The following is a 10948-nucleotide window of genomic DNA, read 5'->3' as shown; positions in this document are numbered from 1 at the left end:
CTAGCTGGCCAGGGTAACTGTCCAATACTCTCCCGGAGCTGGGAGGAGGAGTCAGCGTGGAGTGCGTGTGAAGGGAGCTGGGGGGAGCGGGTCGGGGCCCACGGTGTTTGACCCGTCGGTCGGTCCGTGAGAAGAAAGGAAAGGAGGAGGTGCAGAGTAGCGGTTGCCGAAATGTTCCGGTGTGGAAACCTGGCAGCGGGTGCCTTCAAGCAGAAGCTGGCGCCCTTGGTGCGGACAGTGTGCGTCCGAGGCCCGAGGCAGCGGAACCGGCTCCCAGGTGACTGACCCATCCCGGGCAACCCCGACCTCGCAGACCAAGGGCCAGGGTTCCATAAGCTCCCTGTGCCTCGCAGCCCTCCCCCTGCCTCCTTCCCGGGAAAAACTTAACCCACTCACAGCCGCGTGAATTCTGAATGGCGGGATCCAAACCCTGAGTTTCACAAGCCGTGCCGACCTGACCTTCAAGGGCTTTGAACCAAGTAGTCGGCTTGAGGCCTTTTCCTAGGAGGGTTTGCTATTCAGGGATGACAGAACAGCTAGCTGTCTCGTATTGTCCAGTGCCACCTCCCGGCCACCCCTAGTCCGCCTTTTTAGAGCAATGAGGTCAAGTAGACTTTGTCATTTACTGATTGTGAGACTTGAAACAAGACATTTAAGCCCGATGCCTTAGTTCCTTCTGTAAATGAGGATATTACCTGCTCTACTTTCCAAACTCCAGATGAGATCCATAGACTTGAGCGCCCTGTGAAACAGAAGCAGCGCAGTTCAAGTAAGGAGTCGTTCGGTTGTGCGCCAGACACCAGGAGAGTCCTCTCAGAATTAATGAGATGTCTGGTCCGTGTAATTCTTGGGGGTCTTTAATTCTTCAAAGAAACAGTTTTCAGGGCACATTGTGTTTGTCCTCCGTGAAGTTGTTTCCCCAAATTTTAGAGCTGGAAGGGATTTTGTGGTAAAGTTCAACCCACTCATTTTATAGATAATAAATCGAGACACAGAAAGGTGAAATTATTTTTCCAAGGTCACATACCTAATTAATAGGTAGAGCAAAGGATAGTTTGCTGGTCTCTAGGCCCCTAATCCACTTGCCACAACTCCATACTGCTTCCTAAATTTGACCTCAAAAAATTAAGAATTCATCTGATTCTCCTTTAGCCCACCTTGCATGAGATATCCATGTACTTATCTGAGCATGTCTTGAGCTTGCTCATTTTCAACCTGCACAACTTAGTGGGGGTAATGAATTATCCACCTGTAAGAGGTGCTGGGTTTTTTAAAATCTGTTTTTGAATGATCACCTGGTGACATTCACATTTGCAATGTAAGGAGTTATCCTCGAGGCCTTTCCAGTGCAGAACCACCTTCTGGGTGCTTTAAAAATAAGATGTGGAAAATATTTCCCTTAGATGGTTAGTCTTTGCAAATGTGCATTTGAAAAGTTTTTCCAGTTGCTATGCCTCAAGAAAACGTTTCCTAATGGGTGTATCTGAGGACACATCCTAAAACATATTGCTCTTGGAACTTAAAAACCTCTGCTTCAGGTTTTAAACTAATATGCCATCTATGGTGTTATCTGTATGGGTTTTATGCATTGAAACGATAGTGTTCTATGTAAGCTGTACATAAATTTACACAGAAACTTAGGTAAGCTGAAGATTTTCATCCACACTAGCCTTTCAAACTCTGTGTACTTATTTTGCTTAAAACTCACAATTTTTACCAGTACTCTGAAGTCTGACCAAAAATTCTCATTAAATAAATATGGATTTGTAATGTTAAATTGATTTATTAGATATTTGAAGGTGGTTGGTGATGTTAAAACTACTAAAAAATACAGACGTTTTTCCATTGCATGATTTTGTTTGAAAGCAGTCTGCTGTAGAATATGTTCTGACTTCTTGACATATCCATCCATGTCTTTGTATACACTTATTCTTTGTCCTTTGGCCAAGCACCAGAGTACAACATCATATGCCTTTAGAAATGGGTGGGGTGGGGTTACAATTTCAAAAAGAAATCATATAATTTTAGGAATTAACCCTGTTTTGTTAGCTTTATTATTAATTGTTTATAATCTGGTTTCTTTTTCAAGTAGTAGCATCTGCCGTATGTTTTTGCATAGGTGGAGAAGAGGCGCTCTTTGTTTATATGCCAATTTCCCTTCATTTTTTTCCTTTTCTCCTCCCACCCCCATTTCTTTGTCAAGATGTTACCAAACTTTAAACCCACCTTGAAATGATCTCATCCACATCTGTCGCCATTGTCAGGTTCATTTTCATTATATGTTACCTTTTGCCTTAAAACCATAATTGCTGTTATTTATTTACTTTATTTGGATGCTCTGCCTCTTTCCAGAAATGATTGAAGGCAGTTAATGGTGACTACTTTATGTCTGCATTCAGCACTGAGGAGCAGATAGGTTAGGTAATGGATATTTTCTGTTCTGTAGTATTTTATTAGGTTACCAAACATTGTGTTGCCCATGTGATCAAACTGATCACCAACCCTTGACCTGAGGGTCAAATGTTTGAACCATTTTTCTCTAATCAGAAGAATTCTCACCTCCTTAAGAAGGAAACTGGACTCCTTGTGGGCAAGGATCTAGAATTACTGGGAACTGCCAAATGACACTTTTTTTTTTTGAAGCCCAGAAGATGAGCCGTTCCCCACTCTTTTCTGCTGAGGCAAAGCTTTCCAGAAGAAAAATTTTGGCAAGTCAGCCTTTTCTGCATCCAGTTAATAAGTTATATTGTCTAGGCATTTTCTAACATTTTAAGGGAGTTGCAGCATATTGTAACTTTTTTCTAGATCATGTTTCCAAAAGCTGCCTGGTCTTGTAAATCAAAGAGGGCTGACCCCACGCCTACTGAATGAGAATGTCCTGGAGAGACCCCTGGGGATTTATATTTTAACAGGTCCCTTGATGTAATTCTTATGATCAGGCAAATTTGGGAAATACTGTTTTAAGGTTTAAAGAAAACAGACTGAGCAACTTTGAGTCTCTTGTGATTTGTGTTAATCCCATTTTCTGATACTCAGAATAGTGGCAGCCATTGTCCCTCCTATGCTACTGCACTACCTGAGGCCAAGGATTATGTCCTATTTATTTTTGTGTCCTCAGTGCTTTGTACAGTCTCTGGCACGTGGTAAATTCTCAGTGGCAGAGCCCTAGTACTGTGAAGGACTTAACTTTGTAGAACAGAGTTAGATTTCTTTTTTTGTCCTTTAAATCATTTTTCCTCTGTTGCCTTTCTTCAGAATGGTTCACACTGCACTGTAGTTATTACTACTATGATTCGTCTAAAATAACAGCAAGGGTTTATGCTAAAGAAAGGGGGGGAGTTGATAAAGGGAAATAGTTGTCGCATTCCTTATAAAGAGATACCTGGCTACAGTGGACAGACCGTGTAGGCTTGTCCTGTCTTATGTTTTATCCATGTCAGAAAAATCAGTTTAACATTCAGAAAATAAGACTCAAGAGCATATAGACCTCTTAATTATTTGAGATTCCAGGTGCCTCAATTATGTGGATGTATTTCTAGAAAACACTTTCTGGGAGTATGGAAAACAAGAGATTATGAAATCTACAGAAATGAACTTGCCAATTTAGGTACTATTCTAATGCTAGTCTGTAGTTGTAGTTACTAAGAGCTTACTAATTTATTATTATTATTATTTATTTAAATTCAAGTCAGTAAACATACAGTGTAGTATTGGTTTCAGGAGTAGAACCCAGTTATTCATCACTTACATACAAGACCCAGTGCTCAGGGTCACCTGGGTGGCTCAGTTGGTTAAGCCTATGACTTCGGTGCAGGTCATTATCTCATGGTTCGTGAGTTTGAGCCCCACAACTGGCTCTGTGCTGACAGCTCGGAGCCTGGAGCCTGCTTCACATTCTGTGTCTCCCTCTCTCTGCCCTTCTCCTCATGCTCGCGCTCTCTCTCTCTCTCTCTCTCTAAAATAAATAAACATTAAAAAAAATTAAAAATAATAAAAATAAAAATTGTTTAAAAAAAAAGACCCAGCGCTCATCTCAACAAGTGCCCTCCTTAATGCCCATCACCCACTTAGCCAACCCGCCCCCCTGCCACTTCCCCTTCAGCAATCCTCTGAATTAATTCAGAGGAATTTAATTCAGAATTTAATTCAGTTCTCTGAATTAAAAGTCTCTCATGGTTTGCCTCCCTCTCTGTTTTTATCTGATTTTTCCTTCCCTTTCCCTATGTTCAGATCTGGCTAAAACTTATTTGCAAAGACTTCTTCAAATTGTTCAGTCATTACCATAGAATTGGAAAGAATCTGTGTTTCCTTCCTTCCTTCATTAATACAACAAATATTTATTGAGCAAACACCTACTATGTGTTAGGCAATAAATACAATTGTAACAACAATTCAAGAATTGGGTCCTTGTTTTTAATGTTTATTTTTGAGAGAGAGAGAGAGAGAGAGAGAGAGAGAGAAAGTATGAGAGGGGGAGGGGCAGAAAGAGAGGGAGACATAGAATCTGAAGCAGGCTCTAGGCTCTGAGCTGTCAGCACAGAGCCCAACGTGGGACTCGAACTCAGGAACCATGAGATCATGACCTGAGCTGGAGTCGGATTCTTAACCAACTAAACTACCCAGGCGCCCCCAAGAATTGAATCCTTGAACAATATAGTGAATATAGACAACAATATTGTATTATAATCAGACTTGCTAAGAGACTAGATCTTAATTATTCCAACCACTAAAAAGAAATGATAATTATGTGATAGAGGTGCTAATTACTGCTACAATGGCAATCATAATATAAATGTATCAAGTAAAAAAATTGAATCCCAAGTATGAGGAAGGAAGTGCTACCTCTCTGTGTGGTCTGATTGCAGAAAATCTCAGACTGGTGTTGTAATGAGAAGTCAAGGAGTAAGTTGGCTTCCCACTTTGGCAGGACAAGTGAAAAGACATGTTTAGTCATGATGTAAAATTTCCTAAAATTTTGAAGCTATGGGGGAGAGGTGTGGGAGTGATTTTATGGGTAAAAGAAGACTGGGGGTGGGAGAATATAAACATCCATCCAATACTTAACACCTCTTACAAAATTAAAATCAGTTGGTAGGTATGTAAAAATGGTTTATTAATAATAGTGTATTACATTTATTTCCAGGCAGTACTTTAAATGTTAACCAATTGACTTTTTAAAAACTCAATTTACTTTTAAGTGTCTTTTTTTTGGCAAATCAAGGCAAAAACTGCTGAACTTTACCAAATCTACACTCTTAGTTTTATCAGTTTGTGAAAAGCTAGCAAAAACAGAATAAACACTAGTATCATTACCTTAAAACAAACTTGTTATATCTGGATTTAGGATCTTCTAGAGGGATAATCAGCGGAATTTTTTAAAAAGCCACTTATGTTCAATAAATAAACATATGGTGGAGGTGGGGAACACAACTAAATTCATTGAACTAAACCGCGTGGAACTTTTTCTACCCAGTTTCATTTTCTAAGCTCTGAGAGTTGTCAGTTTCTGCTTCTGGTGCTTAATCATTCTATGGGTTTCTGAAATTCAAAAGCTTGCCCATATTGAGATAAGCTTCTCCACCCCTGCATGTTTTTATTTTCATGATTTGTTATTTCCAAATATAAACTATTTTATTTCATGTGGCGATGAAGGATTCTAAAGCAGGTAAGAAATAAAAACAGTAAAGAAAAATACATTTTCACTTCTATGGGTGTGGATTTATAGTCTCTTATCTGTAATTCAGAAATCAAAATAGGACTCAAAAAATCAGGTTTTTGTAACTCATTTGCCAGTGAAACCTGACCTGAACTGGAGAGAAAGGCTACTTATTAAATCTTTTGTTCATCCCACTCAGTCAACTTTGTCAGGGAAACATTAATGTGTGTGACTGTGGGTTGCTGCCCCTCACTGTGCTGAGTGTTATTTACGGTATGGTATCTGTATTATATACTTAAAACAAACAATTCTGAGCTCTGGAATACAGTTTCCTGAGGATTTCAGGTAAGAGACTACAGACTCTGTTTTTACTTTTCTGTGCCCTGAAATTGTGGAAGCAAGGAGGAAAGCTCCATATTTCTACTATGAAATGCTACAACCAGTGCCCATTCTGTTTGTCTTTCAAAGCCTGGTCAGACCAGGAATAGATCTATCTGCCTCTAGACCATTGGTTCTCAAAGTGCAGGCCAGCAGCATAAGCATCACCTAGGAACCTGTTAGAAATGCAAATTCTTGAGTCCCCATTCCAGATCTCCAGACTCAGAAACTGGGGGTAGGTCTGGCCATCTGTGTTTTAACAAGCCCTCCAGTGGATTCTGATGCACGCTCAAGCTTTAGAACCACTGCCCTAGATCGGGATCAGCATCGGCAAATGGCAGCCCACAGGCCAAACCCACGTGCTTTTGTAGGTATGCCCCTTGAGCTAAGATTGATTTTTGCATTTTTTAAATAGCTGAAAACAATTAAAAATATACTATTTTGTGACATACAAAAATTATTTAAAATTCACATTTTAGTGCCCATAAAGTTTTATTAGAAAACAGCCATACCCATTCATTTATATCTTGCCTGTGGCTGCTTTTGTGCAACATCAGCAGAGACTGTATGGCCTGCAAAGCTGAAAATATTTGCTATCTGGTCCTTTACAGAAAGTTTCCAAACCCCTGCTCTAGGTCGGTAGTCAACATGAGGAGTATCAGAAGCAGAGAAGGTTCTGACACCTTCCTTCATTTCCGTGTATGAGAGTTGTTATATTCCTCAGGTAATTACATGGATATACAGAGTTTTACATCAACATAATATTTATATTATTTTGGAGGACTAACAGCCAAGTAGTTGATGGATATTTAAAATTTTGTCATTCTAGAAAATATTTTATAATCTGAAATTATTTAGTTCTTTGGAGAAGATAAATCCACTTAATTTTGTTTCTTATTTTGTGCTTTAGCATTTCCATCTTCCAGGACACATTACCTTTCATGAAAGACTGAACTGTGTCCAGGTTCGATTATGTTGTGGGGTTTTCTTATTTTGTGCAGGATTCGAGCCAGCCATTTAGATTATTCCTTAAGTGGTGGTTCCAATGAATGTCCCAGGTAGCCTGTAGTTCACTTTTTGTATCTATTCAGTCACCTCTCTGTGTTTACTTCATTTGTGATGAGGATGTGAAGAGAGTAGTAGTAGTGTTTGATGAACTGCCTGTTGGTTTTTCATTATCTTTTCTGTAAGCTGTAAATTTCTTCCCTGGGCAGCATTCAGTTATACTCCTAAAGTCTCCAACAATTTAAGTTTGAGGATTCAGTATCTATAGTATTCGTACAGTTTTAATTATTTTTTTTCTTGGTCATTGAACAGTAACATCATGCAGCCCAGTGGGCAGTAAGTCTTGACTTCTACAGTGCATTGACCTGTAGTCATAAACGTGTATTAACTATTTTATTTTTGTATGTGTGTGTGTCTTAATGAATTGTGTTCCTCAGGCAACTTGTTCCAGCGATGGCATGTTCCTCTAGAACTCCAGATGACAAGACAAATGGCTAGCTCTGGTGCATCAGGGGGCAAAATCGATAATTCTGTGTTAGTCCTTATGGTGGGCTTATCAACAATAGGAGCTGGTGCATATGTAAGTAGAAAAGCAGCGTGTGTAAAGAAGCTGCCAGACAGCTCCCATTAGTAGACTCAGTACTCCCCTGCTTTAACACTTCTGCAACTAACTCCCCTTTCTCCTTTTGCAAAAATTTCCAAAAAGCCTTCTTTAAAGTGCCTACTATCTAACATCCTGTGAGAGCCAACATGGGAATGACTGAAATTTAATCTCATGTTGATTAGCTTTGCTCTTTTCACTTGTCTTTTTACTCATTACTTGAAAGCCACTGCGTTTTCTTAGATTTGACTAATCTACAAAATTGTACCTTTTCTCTTAGATATGACACACTAACCTGTGAATAGGTCAGAACTCATTGCAGCTCCTTAGCACAATATTTGATTTTGACCCATTTGTCAAATATTCAGTGTTTTCCTCGGCTTGGGATAGACATTAAAAAACAACAACAGCTTTCAATCCAAACTATTAAATGTTCCTAAAAGGAAAACTATCCCTGAATCTCACCCAAAGACTCAATTATAGAAGTAGGCCTAGTATCTCCACTTTTAGAATGGAATTTGTGTGAGGTGAGAAATATGGTTTTAAATGCTATGTAGTATTAACACAATTCTGTCTCCTTAAATGAACTCTGATCAGCTTTGTTGGTCACAGAGGAATTATTCCATAGGTGTTTTGTTTTGTTTTGTTTTGTTTTGTTTTTAACTTGGCAGGGTTTACTGTGACTAAGCAGATCAGTCTAAAGTTGGATCACGTAAGGTTGAGTGAACCAACTTAGATAACACCTACTATCACCCTTGATTGAAGGAAGCTGTTTCACTCCCCAAGAGCAAATTTTGGATGCCATTACGGTGTATGGCACATACATACGGTGTATGGTTCTTTCCACACTGGTAAGACAGTGAAATTATCTTTGTTCTTTGGTCACTAGGTTATAAAAAAGGGGTGTGAAAATTACTTGAAGTTACCTAGATTGACTGACCTGACTCCCAAATGCACCAATAGACAGTTTTTGCAGTTGTGAATTGACTCAGAATAGGAAATAGGTGAACTCTGATAGCAGACTTTGAGGAAGGACACATTCTCCTCTAGTCCTGGCGCAGCATGTTTTTTTTCTTTTTTAGCACAGGGTTACCAAAAATCCTTCCCTGCCTTTGTGTTGAATGCTTCTTCATTAATACTTAGTGCTTTTTCTATTTCCTTTTGTTTCTTTCTTGGCCCTATCTTTACCTACAGTTGTGCAGTGTCATCACCTAGGATCCCCTTCTAGATCACTAGCGTCTACAGGTGCTCCCGTGAAAGATGGCAGCAGCCTAGTATACTTCTTAATTGTAGGAGCGACAGTCACTGGGGCAGGAGTTTATTATGTAAGATGCTTACACTAAAATATATTTCGGGGTAGGGTGGGTGAGACCATGGTGCTAATGAAAACTTGATCCATTAGAATACAGTGAAGTATTCACAGCATGTGCTTTCTAGGTATTTATCAAAGGGACATTGTCAGTCACTAGGGAGCCCTCAGATCTCATCTTTCAAACTGTTGAAGCCCTACCAGATGTATCTAAAGCTATCATACATTTAATTATTATAGATCCTTCTCATTAACCCTTTCTTTGAAACTTTTGCCAAGTTCATAATTCTTTTTTAAGATGCTAAATTATATTGTGCTTCAGTGCTGCAGACCTAACAAGATAGTCTCAAACAGTAAACATTGAATAAGCAAGCAAAAGGAACTTGAATACCATCCATTTTAGATCACTTTAGGTAAAACGTAATTTTTGTGTTTTGTCAGAAATGATCAACCTGACTTTTATTGTGAAAAGGCATTTTATTGAATGCTTCTGAGGAGGTCCAAAAAAGCCACAGAATTACAGTATTCTCCCCACCCACCCCCAGCCTCTATTTCAAAGTAAATTCATTTGGCAGTGTCCCTTTTGTAATCTCTAATTTGGTCAAACTAGTGGCTGAAGTGGTACAAGCTAACACATTTGTGTAGACTGCTTTCATAAATGCCTCTCATTCATAATTGAGATACTACCCTCTGAGCCTTACCTTTTCCATTTCCTAGCTCTCAGCATTTGCCATCAGTTCCACCTCATTCATTCAAAACTGGATTTAAAGTGTTTGCATCTGATATGTTTGTAACAACTGAAACCTTATAAGCCTCTGGTTTATGTTGCTGTACCAGAGTTGGATGGCCTTCACAGAGCTGGCCAGGCAAACCTCTTGATGCCAGGCCACAAGACAGGGGCCATTCACTGTTGCTTTCTCTTGCACTGGAAATATCTACGAAGCACAAGTTCCTCTCAAGCCATTCACTCAAATGCCTCATTGCCCTCTGTGTTTATCCAACACTGGTGATAGTAAAGCTAATTATAGTGCTTTCAGGTTAAATGATAAGCTTTTGTCTACCTACAACTGTTATTGAACTATTCTATAAGGTTTTATATTAGGTTTTAAATAATTTAAAATGTGATCTCAGGCAGCTTAGATTTTCATCCTCTGAAACTGGTCTTAGTCTCACAAGAACTGTTAACTTAAAATCAGAATTCAGATTTGATGAGATATAGCTATAAGTTATTTAGATTTGATGAGATATAGCTATAAGTTATTTAGTGTTTGTATGAGTCTGCTCTGGCTGCTGTAAAAAGATAGCACAGAGAGAGAGAGTGATATTTACTTAAAGCTAGATCCATAAATATATGCGTATATAAATATATAAGTATATAAATATAAATATATGACAAACCCCACTAAACTTCAAGATATTTCTTGGTCTGCTCTACCCCTCATGTGTGAAACCATTAGGAGGTGTAAGAGAGCCTAGGCTATTTTTGGATGTTCCTCTCTGTCTGAGCATGACGCATTTCTTTTCACTCATGTTGACCAGCTTCAGCCATCTTTTTGGTAAAATTCCCTTTCTTAAAAGAAATAACTTTTTAGGTGCGGGTAAGGTAAAAACTTTCTTCCTGAAATTAATGTTAGTTGAATTCAGTGTATTAATTTGGTGAATTTAGTGGTAAATTCAAGGACTAGCCATTTTCTTTTAATATACAGTACTTAATTTTCTAACCCATTCATATCATATGTTAGATGTTCCCAGGCTAATGAATGTTAAGCCCAGATCTCAGAGTATAGATTCCTCATTACAGCCCATTGCCTGCTCTGTAAAGGGGCTCATAGAAATATTCTTAGGACATGTCTTATGACACTTCTTCTGATTGCCCTTACTTTCTCCTCCAATTAATTAATAACCTAGGATTTCAGTTGACATAAATCACTTAAATTTCTGTCTTGTTGAGCCTGTGGAGTACAAAAGAACAAAAGTGTTGTAATTAAAATAAATCATT

The 10948-nt window shown here is 38.8% G+C and overlaps 1 protein-coding gene across 2 annotated transcripts in view; it reads left to right on the top strand.

Annotated features, from left to right (window-relative positions):
- The window catches only part of AIFM1 (apoptosis inducing factor mitochondria associated 1), a 31673-nt gene continuing 20725 nt past the window's right edge, over positions 1-10948 (top strand). Inside the window, exons 1-2 of one of the 2 annotated variants that reach the window (XM_058712475.1) lie at positions 1-277; positions 8835-8965. In XM_058712475.1, the coding sequence (XP_058568458.1) occupies positions 172-277; positions 8835-8965 (237 nt within the window). In that variant the 5' untranslated portion in view covers positions 1-171. Of the gene's footprint in view, positions 278-7476; positions 7620-8834; positions 8966-10948 lie in introns of both variants that reach the window. The other variant, XM_058712474.1, reaches the window with a different exon arrangement.

This window comes from Neofelis nebulosa, chromosome X (assembly GCF_028018385.1).
Source record: "Neofelis nebulosa isolate mNeoNeb1 chromosome X, mNeoNeb1.pri, whole genome shotgun sequence".
Classification (NCBI taxonomy): Eukaryota; Metazoa; Chordata; class Mammalia; order Carnivora; family Felidae; genus Neofelis; species Neofelis nebulosa.
The sequence above is the reverse complement of the archived record's forward strand: the minus strand, read 5'-3'. Positions and strand labels throughout refer to the sequence as shown.